This window comes from Chrysoperla carnea, chromosome 4 (genome assembly GCF_905475395.1).
Source record: "Chrysoperla carnea chromosome 4, inChrCarn1.1, whole genome shotgun sequence".
In the NCBI taxonomy this organism is placed as follows: Eukaryota; Metazoa; Arthropoda; class Insecta; order Neuroptera; family Chrysopidae; genus Chrysoperla; species Chrysoperla carnea.
The window spans coordinates 31,212,798-31,233,302 of NC_058340.1; the positions used below are offsets into that span (position 1 = coordinate 31,212,798).

General features: G+C 29.9%; 1 protein-coding gene across 2 annotated transcripts in view; it reads right to left on the bottom strand.

The window, feature by feature from the left end:
• Positions 1 to 6,592: 6,592 nt before the first annotated feature.
• Positions 6,593 to 20,505, bottom strand: part of LOC123299209 (protein kinase C, brain isozyme) — a 161,985-nt gene continuing 148,072 nt past the window's right edge. For both annotated transcript variants that reach the window (XM_044881507.1, XM_044881506.1), the window contains exons 6-14: positions 11,104 to 11,257; positions 10,589 to 10,817; positions 9,986 to 10,117; positions 9,153 to 9,326; positions 8,549 to 8,640; positions 8,272 to 8,473; positions 8,016 to 8,204; positions 7,079 to 7,219; positions 6,593 to 6,788 (exon numbers count right to left, since the gene is read on the bottom strand). In XM_044881507.1, coding sequence (XP_044737442.1) covers positions 6,636 to 6,788; positions 7,079 to 7,219; positions 8,016 to 8,204; positions 8,272 to 8,473; positions 8,549 to 8,640; positions 9,153 to 9,326; positions 9,986 to 10,117; positions 10,589 to 10,817; positions 11,104 to 11,257 — 1,466 coding nt within the window. In that variant the 3' untranslated portion in view covers positions 6,593 to 6,635. The remainder of the gene's footprint in view (positions 6,789 to 7,078; positions 7,220 to 8,015; positions 8,205 to 8,271; positions 8,474 to 8,548; positions 8,641 to 9,152; positions 9,327 to 9,985; positions 10,118 to 10,588; positions 10,818 to 11,103; positions 11,258 to 20,505) is intronic.

Sequence of the window (20,505 nt, forward strand, 5' to 3'; positions counted from 1 at the left end):
ATAATGAAAATAATATAGTTCAATTTAAAGTAATTTAAGGCGCCACCCTCCACGCTAAAAAGTAATCATATGTGTTCGTGTGGTCGCTATTGGATTTTAATGCTAAGAAAGACTCTATCTAGTGATAGAAAAAAGAACTATTGTCAGAACGCCAAATAGACCTTTTCATCATGTCATATGCGCAAGTGCAGAGTTTATTTTTTCGTACTGACAGCAATAAGTAGGACTAAGATAGAAGATATTTGTTATGCATTTTATCACATTGGTTATAAATCATTTAGTACGAAACAAATGTGAATCGTGATTTTAAAATGAAAAGCCCTATTGTTCCGAGAATGGTTTACATTTTGATACCCGTGGCGCTGACATCATAGCGTTAAAATCTAATAGTTCGCTATACGCGTCAAGTCATATATACTACCGCACAGCGGAAAAAAGAATCAACAACTACGAATTTCATCCATTATTAAAACACTAAATTTTGAAAATGTGCATTTAATAATTTATCAATATAGTGTATATCAGAATATAATTATGTTTTTTAAAATAAAATAATTAAAATATAAACTTTAATTTATTAAATAATAATATTATACACCTTCATATTAGTAACCCTGACATAATATAAACACGCATTCATTTTCAGTTCAGGATGGTGTAAAGAAGCCTAATGAATATTGGCTTTGCAAATTCTTACTGCAAAATTAAATGAGTTGCGAGAAATATTGCCTGATTACTTAATCTCAAAGTATGTTGAAAGTCTTTATCCTTCTTGCCCGGCTGAGTATTTTTTGCATTATACACCAAGCTCCGCCGAATAATAGAGAAGATATATAGCAATATATCAGAGAAATGACATGAATTTCTAGATAGAGGTAATCGAAAGAGTAACTGGAAATGTTCACTGGAACTGTGTTGAGAGCTATTATTACTTATAATTTAAACACAAGAAAGACAATACATTTACTTGAAATTCGAAGTATGTAATTAACTCACCAGTTTCAATCATCTTCAAGTGAATGAGACAGTTTCTAATATCGTATGCAAACGACTTAACCCTTCAGAGCGGTTGCGTAGAGATTCTCTTTCGCCAGTTATAACTATAATAGTATATTAATTATAAAATATAAAACATTAATTTCGTTCTTGTCGTACCTATCTATCATCGCAAGTGTTATGATTGTGATACGAAACACGACCAGCCTGAAGGGTTCAATCAAATTTATTAAACTAACCTCTTAAAAGGTAAAAAGTCCATACAAGATCATACAAATAATATTATGAGAGTTTAAAAACCACAAGCAAAAATTGGCTTTCATAGTAGTTAACATATTTCTCAACTTGATTTGTAATACAATCTTTCACTCATATATATTTATGAAATTTTGGCAAATGAACTCTAAATGTCAAAAATGTATTAACTATTTTGAGTGCACATCTACATACGTGCAAAATATGATGCTGGTGGTTGAATTTGAAAAATCTATTCAACCTGCCTCTTAAGTGTTTTTTTGTTCAACGAATGGTGAAATAATTTTTTTTTAATTGTAATATAAATTTCATTTACCAAGGAGGAGATTTCGATCTTGTTTGGCACAATATTTACAAATTCTAGCTAGCACTTATATTCTACGAATAAGTTTGAATTTTTTTTTTCCATTACTTTTTTTTACAAAAACAATTGATAAATAAATGGCAATGAATTAGTTACATCTTTTTGTTTGTATAAAAACAAGATTTCTAAGGTATTTCATAAAATAGAGAATGCATTCATTATTGCATGTTGGCCTTAGAAGTTTTGTAAATTTTTGTTGTTATAAAAATTTGTCAAAAATTATAGAATAGTTGTTAGTAAACGTTAACATTTGTTGGTTTTGTGATTTAAAAAATGTATAAATAGTTAAAAAGTATGAAGAATCTTCTTGGATTCTTCGTTACCAAGATTATAATCCTTAAATTCAGAAATGTTAGACTGAATCAATAGTAGTAAATTTTGATACATAATAATTATTGCATATCCTTCTTAATTGTGGCATTGCAGTCGTGTACATGAGTAACAGAACATGTTGAGGCTGAGTGGAGAATTTATCAGCTCTAATTCTATCAGCTCTATATCTATTTTTTAGAAATCCCTTTTTATGGTAGGTTAATAGTTAAGCCTTTGGCTTTGAATAATAAAAAAGTGTCCTTTTTTCATAATTGAGCCGAAGGCTATTAATCCGACGTAAGATTGTACTTCGGGTGGGTACAGAGAGAGAGAGTTCAAATGATATTGAATTCCTGCCGGTACTCAAGCTGTACAGAAGTCACCGACTCACCACTCCTTATTTTAAATATCAGATTGGTATGTTTCCATCAAGGAGAAAGTTTTCACTTCAAAATATTGAGTCGAAGTGCTTTTTCACAAGAGATCTTTGTTTTTATTATTCACTGTAGGTCTTTTTCAACTTATAATTGTTAATCGCTTTCTGATATTTCTAACTCTTTCTTGCCATAATAACTGGCTATATTTGCACACTCTTTGACTTCGAAATTTTCTTTTCGAAGAACAACAGTCTTTAAATAAGTTCCTATAAGTTCCATCTAAAGCGCGCCATATTGTTTCTTGAAGAACAGTCTATGCATCTTTTACATCTTATTCCTTCTTGTAGGAAAAGCGTTTGGTGTGCATTAATAACTTGAAATTTTCACGCCTTGTTATTTTCTTCAAGAAAAACAATCTAAATTTTACTAAAAACTAATAATTAGCGCTGTGAAGGAATTTAACATTTCTGAAAGTTAGGTAAAGTTATTTTTTATATACCCGCAATATTTTTCAAATTAAAGAACCTTAAAAATGATGTTAAATAAAAAATATTTAACTGTTTTTTTAGAACCATAAATAAATTAAGAAATAGATCACAATATTTTAAAATAAAATAAAAAATACTTTTTTTTTCTCTTTTAAGTACACAAACATATAGTTTTAAAATTAAAAATTACTTTTTAATTACAGTTTTTCGTTTTTATAGTATCAATAAAAGGCTTCTTTTTAAAAAAAAAAAAAAAGTCCAATAATCTTTACGTATTATTCTTACAAAGTAATTAAATATTTGGAACGTTAATTACAATAATCTACAGTGTGATTTTTTTTTTTCAGACGTAAATAATGCTTTTATAAAATCGATATAAAAAGAATTCGACTTTTTATTTTTCTACTCTACAATTTTCCTACTTAAATAAAACTACTTTTAAATTACAGTATAATTCATAAATAGAATAATTGGAATAAAAATATTTTAAAGTTGAACTATTAAAAAGTATTATTTAAGTAAAATAAACAGGTCTGCGACTAAAAAACTGCATAGGATTTTTTTACATTTTCTTATAGATTTTGACCTCCCAAAAACAGGAAAACTATTCAAAACATTCTATCACATAGGTTTTCATAGATATTATTAACAACATAAATTAGTCTTAAAGTAGTATTATATAGTATTTTATAGTAATATTATATAAAACTAGTCTTAAAGTAGTGAGATTGCACAATAAAAATAAATTAGTTTCGCTTCCAATGGGTTATTCTGTGCATATGGAAGAAAACTAACTATAACAATTTGGCCATTACCCTGGAAAGAATCAAATATCAGGACCATCAATGGATGGTTTGTGAGGACTTCAAAATACTCACGATGCTTTATGGGTCAGCAGGCAGGCTATACTAAATATCCATGCTTCTTATGCTTATGGGATAGTAGAGCTAGAAAACAGCACTGGAATAAAAGTGATTGGCCACCCCGAGAAACTATTAAACCTGAGGATAAAAATGTTATCAGTACTACTTTGGTGCCGCCAGAAAAAGTTTTGTTGCCACCTCTCCATATCAAATTGGGGTTGATGAAACAATTTGTAAAATCCCTGCAAAAGGATGGAGACTGTTTTAAATATCTACGTACAAAATTCCCGAAGCTGTCATAAGCAAAGTTGAAAGAGGGAATTTTCACTGGCCCCGACATAAGAAGGCTTTTAACTGACACCCTCTTTGTGGAAAGTATGATTGAGAAGGAAAAAGAAGCTTGGGTATCGTTCAAGGATGTAGAGCGAAAGTTTTTGGGAAATACTAAGGATCCTGACTACAAAACAATTGTTCAACTAGCAGCATACGAAGCTCAAGGTAACAAGAAGAGCCTGAAGGTCCATTTTTTACACTCCCACATAGAATATTTTCCTGAAAACCTGGGAGCTTACAGTGAAAAACAGGGGGAGCGGTTTCACCAGGATGTCCGCGATATCGAGAGACGGTACCAAGGAACATGGGATGTCACAATGCTTGCAGGCTACTATATAATTTTTATTAAAAAGTGCTTTTACCAATTTTTTGTGTTTCAATTTGCAAAAAAAAACCTTACGTGATAGAAAAAATTGGCCATCACTTCTGAAATCAGCGCATTCTAAAACATATAATTTAGTAAAAATATCTCATGCAGCTGACAAAAAATTTTTTTTTGCAGACCTGTGTAATTTTGGAATAAATAAATAAAAAGTAGAATTGTTTTTATGCCGATAATTCCATAATTAAACTCAATTGAAATATTTTTTTCTCATTTATTGTTTCAACATTCCTTTTTTAATAGAAATAGAACACATAAATATTAATTTGTTTTTCAAGTGTTATAAAAGTTTGGGACGCTATCGAAGTGCTTTTGTTATTAAAATTAATATTTATATTTTTAAAAACTAACAAGATTTATTTTGGAATGTCTTGAATACTATAAATTTGTTTAATTATTCATTTTCGAATAAAAATATGTTTAGAAATATTTTTTAATGCTTAATATTTTCACAATTTGTTCAACGAGTATGTCATCCTTTCTTAAATTTTTGATCCCATATTTTTTTAAATTATTATTTAATATAATATTTGTTCATTTTTTTTACACACATTAATAAATTAAATTAATATTATAATTCATTTACTAAATTCATTCGTCTTTATGGAATTGACTGTATTGATTGTCACATTAAAATACATATAACCTGAAAATAATACAACGAAAAGGCTGGGAGCTGACCATAAGATTTTTATATTTAATATCGAACATCGAAGGTTAAGATCTCTGAGATATGATCTCGTTTTGTTATGTTCTCGATTATTATTTTCAAGTTTCTTTTCAAAATCAACTTTTGCTCGTTGGATTTAATTACCCCATATTCCTACCGAATGCAATGAGCTATGATAACCTTGGACACGATAGTTGGACGATGTCCATGGTTATATTCTTATTGCATGTATTTTGATGTTAAATTACATTCGATGAAAATAATCCAATGCGTAAAAGTTGAATATACTTAAATTTTTCTCAACATCATGAATTAAGAATAATAAGGAAAATCGATAAATCGAATGAACCTCCGATTCAGAAATTAAACTTGTTGTCTAAACTATTTTCTTTTCATTTTAATCAACTTCTAAGTATATTTCTTATTTGTAGTGAGGAAAAAGTCAAGCCTAGTTTGAAAACAAGTCTAATTTTCTAACTTGTCAGATATTAAACGAAACCTTCGACAATGACATCGTGATCGATTTTTTTAAATATTCGATTCTCCAAACGAGCCCATCCTAATTTCATTATGCTGAATTCACTGTTCAGTCCATAATACTACTGTATGATATTATAGACTGAATGTAAGTCTACCTCGGGAAATCTGGGATAAATAAATATTTCCGAAGATGGACCTACGAATATCAAACTTGATTATCAAACTTTGATGTTAACCGTTTACAATCCGAGAAGAAAACCTAAAAAATATAAACGAATACGTAACAAATCCCTCTCAAAACGATACCACAAAAAATCTTTCGTCCAGCTCCCAACCTGATGAAGACCTCCATACATATTTTTGTTCGTAAATTGAATATTTAAAATAGTTGATTTTTTTTTTTACAAATTGTAAGCTAAAATTATTCGAATAATTTGGCACATACATCAATTGATTTATTTTGTTTCGAATCAATTTTGATGATATGAATAGTACCTCATTAATTAAATAAGATCTTTTTTTTTGTACTTTGATAAATGATAACTTATAGAGAGAAGGGTCCCCGAAATATCGATATGATTTTCAAAAGTATTTTATATTAAATCGTCGTTCAAAGCACACACGTAAATAATCTAAAAAAAGTAATACTTCGTTATTCCTTAAAGCACCGAAATTAATTCAAACGAGCCGTTTTTTTTCTTTGTCTCCAAGAGAAAAATGTGATCTTAGAAATGCATGATGAATGCTGGAAACAAATTCATTTCTGATAAATATATGACGTATGATCGATGACGTATGAACGATATATTTATAAATATTCAAGTAAGTGCCTTTTTTGTAACGTTTTCTTGTTACATGAGAAAAATAAAGTGCACAACTTTATTTTTTTTTTATTAAAAGCTATATCACATAGCGATTTTTAGAGCATTTTTTTTTTTTTTTTTTTAAATAATTCGCATTATTTATTGCCAAATTTCAATAATTTGGACAAACAAATTATTTTTATTTATTAAATGATTTCTTCATTTTATTATTTGTTTACTTTTTTGTTTAAATTGTGATATGAGGAATATTTTGTTTTAAGGACGATAGAGTTTTAAAATATGTTAAATTTCTTAAACATGTTGCACAAATTCTGGATTTAAGAATGAGAATCCCATAAATTCTGTTTGATCTAAATTCATCATAAATAGTTTATCGGTTGGTGTTAAATCTGTTTTTTCTGATGTGAATTGTTTGTCGAAATTTGATACGTCTTTACGATGTTTCTAAAAAAGAAAAAAAATGTTATTTGGTTAAACTGAAGAATTTCTGGACATTAAAGGGTAGTTTTAACCTCCACATCCTTTTGTCCAATTTTTTCAAAAAGAGGGAAAATCCGATTTTGGCAAACTCTTACTGGTTTTATTTTTTTTAATTACAAATTTAAAAATCTATTAGCGTGGATCGATTTAATGACCTTCCGCTTATGATAAAGAACACAGCTCCAGCATAAAATTGGATAGTATTAGAGAGTTTGCTACAATCGCCTCTTCCGACGATAGGTACAATATCTTACAATTTTAGGTTTAAATGGCGGTTGAACTTCACGATTTTCAATTCTCTCCCAATCAATACGTCTGAAAAATGCATGACTACGTACATCTTCTTCACCTCGTGGACCACATCCAAGTCTTTTACTAGGATTCTTTGTTAATAGCTGAAATTAAAAATTAGGGTCTGATTAGAAAGCTTTTATAAATTGCATGATTCTTTATTTAGCAATAATTAATTAATTTTGCATGAGAGGAATTTTTTGATTTACTCTAAATAGCAGTTGTTATAGGTCTGGGACCAGGCGTAGTTTTAGTGAGTTCTTGCAGAAAGGCTGAGAATTTCGTAGATGTTTTTCAATAGAGTCTTCTTTTGTCTTCAAATGCCTTTTAGATGTTTTCAATAGAGTCTTAAAGGTGTAGCGTTTGTCTCAAGTATGAACTGATACAAAAAAATAAACTTGTAATCTTTCTGATTGCGGGCTGATTTACTCCCCCTCCCCCCAATTGCGTATGATTTTTGTTGTTTTTTGACTTAATTCTTCATTTGAACAGATTTTCAGTACATTCTGAAATCACTTTCCTGATGATATAGAACCGACATATTTAGAGTTGCGGACTAGCCAACACCCCTCCCTCCACTATCATTCCGGACGATCTCACATCGACTATCTTTTTTGGAATGTCTGTTGATTAAAACTGGTTCTATTCTTTCTGAAATCAGTTCAAACTTGAGACAGACATTACATCTTTGGTATTCGATTAGGGCTCCGCTCTGAGAATGCGTAATTTTTGGTAACACGGTTCTGGTTAACACCTATGAAATTCTCAACCATTCTGAAATCACTGTCTGAAACTACGCTTGGCCGCAGACCTATTACTTTAAAAACTAATTTTAAGATAAATTAATTATCTTTGTAAAAACTGGAATAACTTATTCCGATTCGAAGACACAATACATACCCCTTTACAAACTTCTTTTGCTTCTTTTGATAAACTCTTTGGATAGCTAACATTATGATCTGTAATAGCAGCAAATAATTCTTCTTCGTCTTCTCCATCGAATGGCGGTTGTCCTACTAGCATTTCATACAATAATACACCATATGCCCACCAATCGACAGATTTACCGTAAGGTTGATATAAAATAATCTAAAAATATAATATCAAAATTGAAATTTATCCAAATTTTTTAATAAATTCAGGTATTTTTTTTTACTTCAGGTGCAATATAATCCGGTGTTCCACAGAATGTCTTTGTTGTTTTATCACCTAATATGCCTTCTTTACACATACCAAAATCGGCGATTTTTATATGGCCATCTTTGTCTAATAATACATTATCCAATTTTAAATCTCTGTATACAATACCACGGGAATGTAAATAAAATAAACCAATTGCAATTTCAGAGGAATAAAATCTGCAAATAGAAATAAAAAAATTTAATGAAGGTTTGCTTCGACTCGCAGTGAATAATAAAAAATAAATCTCTTACACCGCTACAGGTTCTTTGAATTTCCCACACTGTTGAATTTGAAACATTAAATCACCACCGTTTACGTATTCCATTACAAAATATAAGCGATCCTAAAATTACAGTAAAAACTTGTGTAGTTGAAATTGTGTAAAGTTTATAGATTAGGATGGTCTCTACATACATTATTTAAATTAGCTAATTTTAGAGAAATCGACCACCCTACGCTTTGAATTTTACATTAATATTATCTCCTTTTTGTGAAATAAAGCGTGTTTTTTTATTTTTTTAATGTATAATTTATTTTCTTATTTTTAGTCTCGCTAAATTAAAAATTGTGTACTCGTTGGGTTACAAAGTAGAATTTAAAAAAAATCTATTGAGATAGGTTTTGACCTAACGACCTTCTACATGAGGGGTGAGTACTCTAAATACAAGATCATTCCCGCTAATCCTGGTCAGAATACTGGGATAAAATTATTGTATCATCATAAAAATGAGAAGCTTGCGCTAAAGTTTAAAATAAGAATATAAAATTTACAGCCAAATCATCAAATTAGAAAATACCTTTTACTGAAGGAAATCTATTACTTTTTAGGATTTAATAGTTAATAGTTTTACTTACCATAGTTTGAAAACAAGAATGTAATTGGACCAAAAATGGTGGTTTACTTGATAAAGCTAGAACCCGTTTTTCAACCATAGTGCACTCGACATCGTCATCTTGAATAATTATATCTTTTTTTAAAATTTTTATTGCATATAACTCGTCAGTACCTTTACGTTCAGCTAACATTACCTGAAAAATAAAATGAAAAATCTAAAAAACGTATATTTACTTATGTACGTGCCGGAGAAGTTATACTTCTCTGGCTCTTAGATGCATCCGAATAATTAATAAAATTATAAAAGTTGGAAAAAAAGGAAATATTGATTATGGTACACTGTACTTTCGATTATATAAGTTTATCTCATGTGTTCATAGATGGTATTTAATCTATCATCTATCTATCCTTGTTTATTGTGAGTGCCATTTCGTTTACCTATTCACTTCCTGGAGTTAAAAAACTGTAGCTAACTTCAGCACGTAGTTTTCGTGCGTCCCTGCATGTGTGTATCATAAAAATTCATTCTCATAACAAAAAAAAAAAACATTGATGTTAAAACAACAAATGTTTTGTTTCATTAGCTGTTGGTTTCGTGTTTTTATTCAGCTCAGAAAGGTTTCTGACACTCTTTTAACCCATTTCCCAGTTCTGACTTTCTAGTACTTTTGACATTAGATGAGCCCATATGTACAAGGCAACGGCAATGCCATTGACGACTTTCGCTCTCAAAAATTAAAAACCATAAAATTGTTTTCCAGAAAAAGGCTTGATTGGGATTCGTGAAATTATTTTAAAGAGTGGTCCAAGGCAATTAACCTTGTTTTTTTTTCATAATTAGCTAAATACTTACTTTACCAAATGAACCTTTTCCCAAAACCATCAGGAAATTAAAATCAGTTGCACGTATTACATCTTTTTTACCCATATTATGTGGAACATCTTTATTTGCGTCAAATGCTGCTTTTTTGGAAATGGATGTTTTCTGTAATATCACAAAAAATTTTAAGCATTTTTATTCCAGGTTTTTTTTTTGCCAAGATTCTTGAGTATACTTTTCAAAACGTTTTTGACGTGCTATTATACGAATCTAAGCTCTAAATTCTCTCTCTCGCACCACGTTTTAAATTTGACGTCATATATTGAAAAAGAAAATGTCAGCATAGTTGATTGTTGATTATATACTTTTTCAAAGGGTTAGAATGGTACTTTACGATGACATAAATTGTAGTGATGAAAAAAATTAATTCTTAGTGTAACATGGCTTCGAGGGAAAAATATTTTGTATCGAATTTCTTGAAAGCGTGATGTGATACAGCAATTTTGTGAACTCCAAGCAACACATCAAAAATCGGTTTGAATCCGGAAACATACATTCACGTTCCTCGGAAATATATATTCTCGTTTCCTGGCAAAATTTTTGTTCATTTTTTTTTTTATAATTAGTAATAATTACCCGCATTTGTGTTTTAATCTGTGCTAAATCAGTACCTTCTTCTGGTACAGGAACATTATAAAATTCACCTTCTTCTTGTGTTAATAATTTAAACCAACCATCCGCAGGTGATTTGATTAATTCAGAGATTCCAAATGATAATGATCCCATAAAATCATTCCGCGATGTTCGATCCCAATCCCATATTTCAATTAATAATCTTCTATCTTTATCTTCTGGTTTTAAATCGCTGGAATATTTGAAAATTGATTTATTGATGCTCATAGATGGCGTTGTGAAATGTCAAAGGCTAAGTTGAATTTTTATACATATATATATCTTTATAAAATTATAGCTCATGTGTTATTCTGATGTATGAGCTATGTATTGTTAAGTTTCATTCAAATTTCTTCATTAGTTTTTGCGCGAAATCGTAACAAACACACAAACAAACATCCTTACTTTCACATTTATAATATATATGGGGATATCAGATATCAGATTGGCAATTATTTATTACTTTCTTGCATACTCACAATACTAATATTTCATTCCAGACTGGATTGAGGCAGGATCGAATTGTTTTTGTTTTCTTTTTAACATTATCCGAATCCGGGATCAATTTCAACTTAACATATGGATCACTTAATCCATTTGGGTCCATTGGAATTAAATTTCTTCCTTGTTTCACTGTAAAAATAGAAGTCGAATTTAATTTATACATTTAATTACTACAGTTCGAAATTTTAGGTAAACGATTAGAAATTAAAAGACCACCGACTATAGGCACTTACACCAAATATAAAGATGAAGGATTAAACATGGCGAGTATGGACTAAACATGGCGACCATAATGCAGTAGTTCACATAAGTAAGATAAAGTATATAAAACGTATAGTGCATAGGCGGTTTGTATCTATTCACATAATATTTTTTGCTTTTTATTACTAATTTAAAATGTGTTTTTGAAGAAAATAACAACATGAAAATGAAATAGCAAATGAAAAAGACATTTTTGACATTTCAACTATATTAAAACACATAATTTAAATTAACCATCGTGTGTCACTTTTAAATTGTTAGACACTTTCAACGTATATATACATAATTTCGTTGTTTGTTCGATGAGCGAAACGATATACCCTTTCTCAAACACTGGGGGTATTTACGTATGTTCTGAGGACACTCCAAAACTAGTAAATAAGAATTCAATGGTGCATAAAATAAATATTTCCGTTAAAAAATTCAATATCGAAATATTTTGTCTTCCCACTACTTTATTTTATACTGTTAAATAAAATAACAGATTTAGATGTTTATTCGAAATAGAAAATGTAAACAGAAAAGCTAAGTAGTTTGTTTCCAATTCATTTCAGAATTCTTTGCAAGATACTTTGAGCTATATTTTTAAGGATATGTACAAAAAAAAAAAAAAAAAACTCTTTGATAGTTATGCAGAGACTCAAAGATTTATTCGTTGTATACCATAAGAAAAACAGATTTCGTAAATCCTTCAACGGGATTTTCTTTTCGTTTAATAGAATAATAAAAATACATAAACGAAGCAGAAAAATATACTGTTCTGAATGGAGTGACGAAATAAAACAACATTTAAAACTTAATAATTTACATGTCACTTTTCTGTGTATGAAAATTTGTTATTTTCACTTCTATTTACGGATTACAACGTATTGTGTAATTGAAAGATTATGTTTGATTTGGCGAATTTACAACGGACATTCTTTTGTTTTTTGTCCCAAGGATGAATGCTAGGCTGAAAATGGTGTCTCAATAACATAGAATGCTTTCGGGCTGTTTATTATCAAATCATTTAAGGATTTGCTGCTTAAGATTCATGAATATTTGTTCATCATTTTTCATTTATTAGTTCAGATGTATTAACATTTTTGAATAATAAAGTTTAACGATTGGAAATGGTGAAAGTTATAAGGAATATAAAATAAGCCTATTTCCCAGCAGGAAAGTTGGAGAGTGTTTTTGGGGGGTGAAAAATGGTTGGCAATTTGTATAATTGGGTTTTCTGACTAAAGATGGGTCAAAATGAAATGTGTTCAATAGAAAAGTTCTTGAGCACGCCAAAATCTAGAACTTTTATATAAGTCATTTTTATCATTACCTCATAATTTCCGAGAAAATGGTGAAAAACCGTCTTTTTTTGTTTTTTTTGTTTTTTATTCTCATTTGCTTGAACCCATGTACTTCTCCCTCAGTTAAGACGAATGTGACACCTTGTGAAAATTCATCGTCCCTCAAAATATAAAAAAGATATATGTTGCGTATACCAAACAAATTGTCGAATAAATATGACGAAAGTATTTAACATTTTATGTTTTAAATGAGCTTTCTCCTTTTTGACAAAAGTACATTTTCCAGACCGTATTAATTAGAGAAAACTGCATTAAAATTCCACTAATGAAACATTTTTAAGTGAATGAACACACAAACAAATATTAATTAAAATTTAAAATTCTTTTCGTTGATTCCCACACTCATAGTCTTATATTGCTACGAACAGAACAGCTACGAGTATGTAATTAGTTTACAGTAGTGAACTAAATGTAAACTAACTTATTATATTCTATTGCGGTTTGTCTTTAGAAAATTAAAACGTGTTCTTCTATGTTTGATAGAAACATGCCAGAAGTATAGTATGGGAGAGGGTTGTACCTTGGATAATACATTTATCTATTTATATTCACACATAATAACACATGGGGGCTCGGTAAAACTATTAGTGCTCCAAATAACATTTTTATATTTGTAAAAAAATAAAGAAAATGTGTTATAAGAAAATGAATGACCCAAATTTAGTTGTATTACATACTTGGTTTATCAAAATTGGATAAAATTTGGGTGTGATCGAGCAAAATTAAATTTTTTGGCTTCTGATGACGTCATTAAGTTAAAAAATTCGATTTTTCGATAACACCGGCAAATTTGATCCGATCATATTGAAATTTTTTTTTGAAACCCACTAATATTGGGTCATTCTTTTCAGCTGCGATGTTTGTTTTTCGCTTGTTGCCTTCTAGTACTTCATATAATTTATCTCTCAAGAAGCTAAAGAATTTACGCTGTCACCATGGTACAATACTTTACCCTGTGGTACTGTAGACAGTGCAGTGGTAGACATATAGAAATAATGATTCTTTGCCAAAGCATAGAAATATTCTACTACTTTCTACATGTAATCACTTTTAATTTGAATTTATTAATATTTGATGAAAACACACAAAACTTGTAAAATTACAAGCTACAACTGTTTTACTGAAACCCCGTCATCAGCATCATATGTACTTTTTGTATAAATATTCAAGATTTTGTGCTTTTATAATTATAATAGTTTAAATATCATTATCATATTATGATTATTAGTATTAAAACTTCATACTTTTATATACAGAATGTACAAGAACGTGTGTTGCATCATTTAGTGAAAGCCTATCTCTTGTAGAAAAACATATATAATAGAAAGTTTTCATGAAAAAATAGGAAAACACGTTGCGCTTTTGGAGCTAATTGGTAAATTTTTATGTGTTTTTTTTTTTTTGGAATGCTGAATTAAATGAAACCGGAATTCCGAAGCGAAAATACGGTTGCGGTAGAGAAGCCAATAATTCACAAAATATATCAAAACTAGGTGAAAAGGTTTTGAGGAAAACGGTAATTTAATGGAGAGTCTTCATAGATATGTTTCAAGTTCGAGTTTAGGGTTCCTTACCCGAAACTCTATCTGTTTCTCGAAAGCTATACGCGTCTACTTTAATTAGTTTATCTCTACTGTATCATCTCTATGGTTACAAGGGAAGTTAATATAACCGTCTTTAAAAATGATTGTTTTTTATTAACAACGTTTTCCAAACGCAACGTTTTTACAGTTCCACCTTGTACATTGTATTTCTACAATATGAACACAATATTTTGTAGCTTGAAGCATCAGGTTAATTAAAGTAACCTAATTTACTCTTTACCAAATGATAATATGATAAGGTTATAATAATAATTGCGACTTTATAAGATGACTATTAATAATGATGCCATTATAAAACATTATAAGATAAGTATTCGCATTTATTAAATTTTTATTAGGTCAGCTATCTTGGATTCTCATTTGGTAGATGAAAGTTGGTGAATTGTCAATATTTATGTGGGGTGTTACTAATTTAAAAAAAAATGTAATTCTTTAATTGAAATTTTCGAATTAAAAGTAATAGTTTAGTGCTGATTGCGCGTCATGTAATTAAAGATAGATAGCCATTCTTTCACATAAAGTAATAACAATATCTTTCTTCTCACTTCGTCAGTGAATATAGTAAATGCTATAAACAAACAAACACATACATAATATATGTATCGTATAAATGCATAATATATTGATCTATGTTGCTCATTTATGATCTCGATCTCACTTTATACGTCCTAAGCACGCCATAAAAATTTTAGCATGGTATCTCTTTGACAGACAGACAGACAGTCCGGCGGACAGCCGGAAATTGACTCTTTGGGTGATTTTTATGAACATCTATACCAAAATTTTTTTCGTAGTATCAATATTTTTAAGTGTTACAAAGTTGGAACTAAACTTAGTATACCTTGATATATTTTATATTTTATAAGCGGGACATTCACGCTATTCTGAAAGTTTACAATCGCCCCCACTGGCTACAACTTGGATGATACACTCTTTTTGTTAATTCTTTAGGAAATTAATTAAATAAAAAATGCAAAAATGTTAAAAAAAATGAATGTTTTCGAATGTTGTTGTTCGCATAAGCAACATTATTAATACGTATTATTTGTATTGATCACCCGGTAGGTATATTTATACTAATTGCAAACGTAACATTTAGATGAAACGTAATTAGTAAGAATAAATCCATTTAATGCACTCACTATACATTATCGAATAAAATACATTAAAACATTTATAAATATACAGGCTGTGTCATCCACATTATAAAAATATAATTTTTGTAAAAAAAAAAAAAACACTTATTGAAGAAATTGTTCATATTCGTAACAAATAATCAAATATTAATTACTATATTACTGGTATTGTCAGATAATAAAAGGCAATGGGTACCTACCACTGTATACCACTACTTTGAGTTACATCTCGGCATATAACTATCACAAGTATGACAGAGTAGATGCGTTAAGCAATGCATCTAAGTAAGAGGTATTCTAGATTTTATATGAAATTGCAATAGTGACTTGTATCGTGGCTTCGATGTCTTTTTTGCTATATAATAGTTCTTCTGTTGTATACCTGCAGAGAGTGGGGGGGGGGAACACCTGTATATAATACCTCTCACTTAGATGCATTGCTTAACGCATTTATTATGTCATACTCGTGATATTTAGAAGCCTAGATGTCAATCGAACTAGTGGTATAGCATCTACGTATACAGATCGGACATTCCATTTTCTCGACATTCTTAGTTATAAGACAGGAAAAAACCTTTCAGACAATTAATATAATTAATTACGTATGATATTGTGTATCCGCTAAGCAGTATTGAAGCTTCGATACACGTTGAGCTAGTTGTAAGGCGCTTGGAGAGTGTGGGTTTCTGAATTAAACAGAACTACTCAGTAAGTTAATCAGTTGTCCAGACTTTTCTTTGTTTTATTCGTAATGTTATCATTGCGTAGTGCATACACAATATCATCTATTGTCTTTCTTTGTCTTATAAATAAGAATGCTCATAAAAACTCTTTCTACTACATATATGATAATAGAAAACAGTATCAAATCCAGTCTGTATACCCAACAGCTATAAATATATACATAAGACTAAACTGTAGTAAACTAACTACATTGTACTGAAACAAAAGATTATAAGTTTCAGTCTTGTATATTATATGCAACTAGCTCGACCAGTGCGGAATTCCGCTCCTGTAGGTACCGTAACCCGTGGCTACCCAGTAAACGTGGTTAAAAACAACTAACAACAAATTTCGTAGAAAAGTGGTGAAGAATCATCAAAGTTCTTAAATTAATATTAGGAGAACATGCATTAAAAATAGTAATTATATGTCAAGAGTATTAGGAGAGCATCTATAAAAAGTAACATGTTTGCCTAATAAACTTACATGTTTTCTTCCTAAGCGGTTCATTTTTAGACCGTGATTATATTTTTCGTCAAATCTAGACATAATAAAGGAGGGGTGCTTGAAAAGAAGGGGTGATTGATGAAGGGCAGAAAAAAACTTGTTAGAGTAATAATATATAAGATACTAGCGGCCCCGACGGACGTTGTCCCGTAAAAACGTAACTCCAATTCATGAATACCTATACTACGTTTAGCCTGTCCGCTAAACCCATCCCGCTAAACCCCAATTTAACTCCTATTTATTGGAGTGGCCTGACCTTCGACCTTTGGCCTGACCTTTGATAGTAGAGCTCGCTGCGCTCGCATATGGCTCTAATAAATGCCTATTGACAATACCTGAATACTATTAAAAATACATAGTACACATAGTATACATAATGTGATATGATTTATATGCGCTCCCACCATTTAATGAGATTTAACTTTTTTGGTGTGGAACCCTTAAAAACAGTTGTAGTGGACCGAATGGTAAATCTAAACCATTCTCCAATCCCCTTGAACTCACACAAAAAATTTCATCGAAATCGGTCCAGCCGTCTAGGAGGAGTTCAGTCACATACACACGCACACAAGAAATATATATATTAAGATATTATTATTCACGTCTTCCCTTATGCTCATTCCATTTATTCATTAATGCGAAAAACTTAATATGAAATGTTTTAAGGTTAAACGAGTACTAGAAAAAAGAGAATGTTAGAGAAAATAATAAGCAATAATTTTTAATATATTACTCTAAAAGAGGAGTTATAATTTGGTCGGGATTATCAGTTTGTTATATGTTTATTCAAAATATTTTTGTTGCTTTTAAAGGCTTTGGGCACCGTTAAAGATTTTTCAAATGGAGCTAGAATGTTAAAAACTTATCTGAGAATTTGGATAATGCTAATGACCGCTCTTTTAGTCCTTCTATGGAAGTGTTTTCGCTACCTCTGATATAGGTATTCAGTCGAGATTTTCGTCATTATAGCCGGTTCATCGTTTTAACTTCGACTGTATTAATAGTAGCCGTATAACCTTAACAACACACAATCTGTATATAATATTATATTATATAGATTGAATCATTTACGTTAGTTGTTGCAGATAATATTAATTGTTACATTAAAATACATATAATAAAGTACTATAATGGCAACAAAAACACACAACACCAATGTAGACGTAACATAATAAGTAAGTAAGTAGTACCAACTGTATATTATAAACTATTTAAAGACTTGAGTAGCTTGAATTATGTTTGTATGGTTGGTAGAATGGGTTAGGTAGGTAATTATACCATCTATCTATTATATGCCGTGTGTATCAGAATGATTTCCATAGAAGTAATAACATAGAACTGTAGTGTGGTCATCGAAACGGTTGATCGTTATAGAGAGAGAGCTAAAAAAGAACACGTATAGCTGTTTTCGTCTATCTTAAATCAATCAATATCAATATTATTATAGCGCTTTGTCAGGTTGAGAGATAAAGAAGGAAGACGATCGCTTTTTTCTGTCTCTTTTTTAAAGGTCAATAATTCAATTATTGCATTTCCTATGCTTTTAAGCCTCTCTGTTATATATAACCTCTTTGATAATATCTAAGGGGTTATAAGGTACACCTAAACAAGCATTTTGGTATACGAAGCATGTTATAGAATTGTCACTTCTCCCTTTTTTAAAAAATTATTTGAAGGATATTTATTTAAATTTTTAAGTATTAGTGGGGTAAATCTAAAATATTGAGAGAGGCTAATTTTTTAAAAATAGGTTTCCTTCATTGTAAAAAACAGAGAAAAGAAGTTTTCCGGTTCCGGAACGTTCCGCACGACCTTCTGCACGCAGTTTTGAGACAATTTATCTCATCATTGTCTTATTTGGTGACGTTTTCTTGAATATCTCTGCTTTTATTGATCGGATTGAGATGAATAAAATAACATCAAGAAAACCGCAGTAACCTCATATTTCAAGAAAACCACAGTAACTTCATATTTTCACTATATGAAAAAAATAGCTTTAGGTGATATAATTAGATTAATTTTACTATCTCCTGACTTACTGGTTTATGGTCCAACTTCCTGGATCTTTCAAGTGGCAGTCTTAGGAACATATGTCCAGAAACGCTCTTTTTCAGAGCTACACACTTTAAAATATTTTAACATCGAATGGTATTTCTACTTATTCCGTTGTTAGTATTTTTATGAGAAACGTTTTTGCTATTTAAAGCTTTGGTCTTATCTCTATCGATTTGTTTGTTATTCTTCGAGTACTCTTTCTTCTACCGTTTTTTAAGGTAGTTCCTCCGCGACCGTCCAGTCAAAAAGTTTTGGACTAATACTATCATTCAGTGCATTAACTGGGCTATGACTATTATACATAAACCATATATTATTTTCACAAGACTGTAGTTACTCACTATTATATATTCTATACGTATACACACACATACTTTGATATATACCTTTACCATTAGTTTTTATATGCTTTCCACAAAAATTATCGCTAAAACGAGTTATTTATTTAAGTTTTTTATCGAAACTATATGGTAAATAATTTTTATTTTTATTTATATATTTTCTAAATATAGTATTCTACATTATATTAGTTTTTCATAGAGATGGTGGACGTCATTCATTGGTAAATAAATATAATATTTGTAAATTTGTGTATTTTTATACACTTCTCCCATGTACACGTACAAATTGCGTCACTTTTAATTGCTAATATCTCATGTATGGCATGGTAAATCATCTTCTAATTTTAACAGCAAGTGTATTATGAATTAAATATTTTATATTCTGAGTTTTGAGAAATTCTTGGAATATCACTTTCGTGTAGGTACTACCTTAAAGGGTTTTTTACTATTTTTTTAAAATAAAACCAAACGGATTAAGTTGAAATTTGACTTTTTATTCAAAATTTTTAACGTCTTTAGCTAGCTATAAAGGGAAACGTTTCCGGGCTCATGTTCCTCATATCAAAATGCTTGTTTGCCTTATCATCTCCAAGACTATTGACCGTTTATTCTGATACATCCGGTATATTTACGTATAGAAGGTAGGTAGGTAGGTAGGTAGGTAATAAGGTACACTACATAGGTAGAAGTAGTAGATAGATATTTTAAATTGTGTTGTTGAGTTGTTTACATTTCATTCACACTTTTAATAGTGTAAACTTTTATATATTACACATTATTATTATTATTATTATTATGTACAGGATAGGGTGGAGCAGGGAAGTGTACGATTTCGAAAACGCTGAAATAAATTCTATCAATCCTACCACCTTAAACTGCAAAAAAGTAGATATTTACTCATGCCAAATTTGCATTACGAGTGCGTAGCATTCGCATATTTGCGTAGCACGAGTTGGACAATCGCAGAACTCGAACGAGTTGGACAATAGCAAAAGTACGTTAATAATGAAAAAAAATGTGAAAATAAAAGGTAATTTTCAGTTAAAATTTGTCATTAGTTATTGAGAAAATTAGAACATTAAAAGTGAAATTTACAAAATAAAAAAACCCTCAACAAATATTTCGAGAACGGAACCCGAAACTTGTACTTGAAACATATCTACGAATACTCTCCATTAAATTACCATCTTCCTTAAAGTCCTTTTCTAACTGAGTCAATTTTGAAAAGCAGGAGTTTTTTTAAATTTTGTAATTTCACTTGTTGGTAGGTACATTCTAATTCTAAGCTTTTTGATTTTTCTTTCAATTATTTTACAAACCTAATATTCCATTCCTAGCAATGAAAATGAAAATTTTTTAGAAATTTGTATATAAAATGACAGGTAACAAATAGGGAACGCAAAA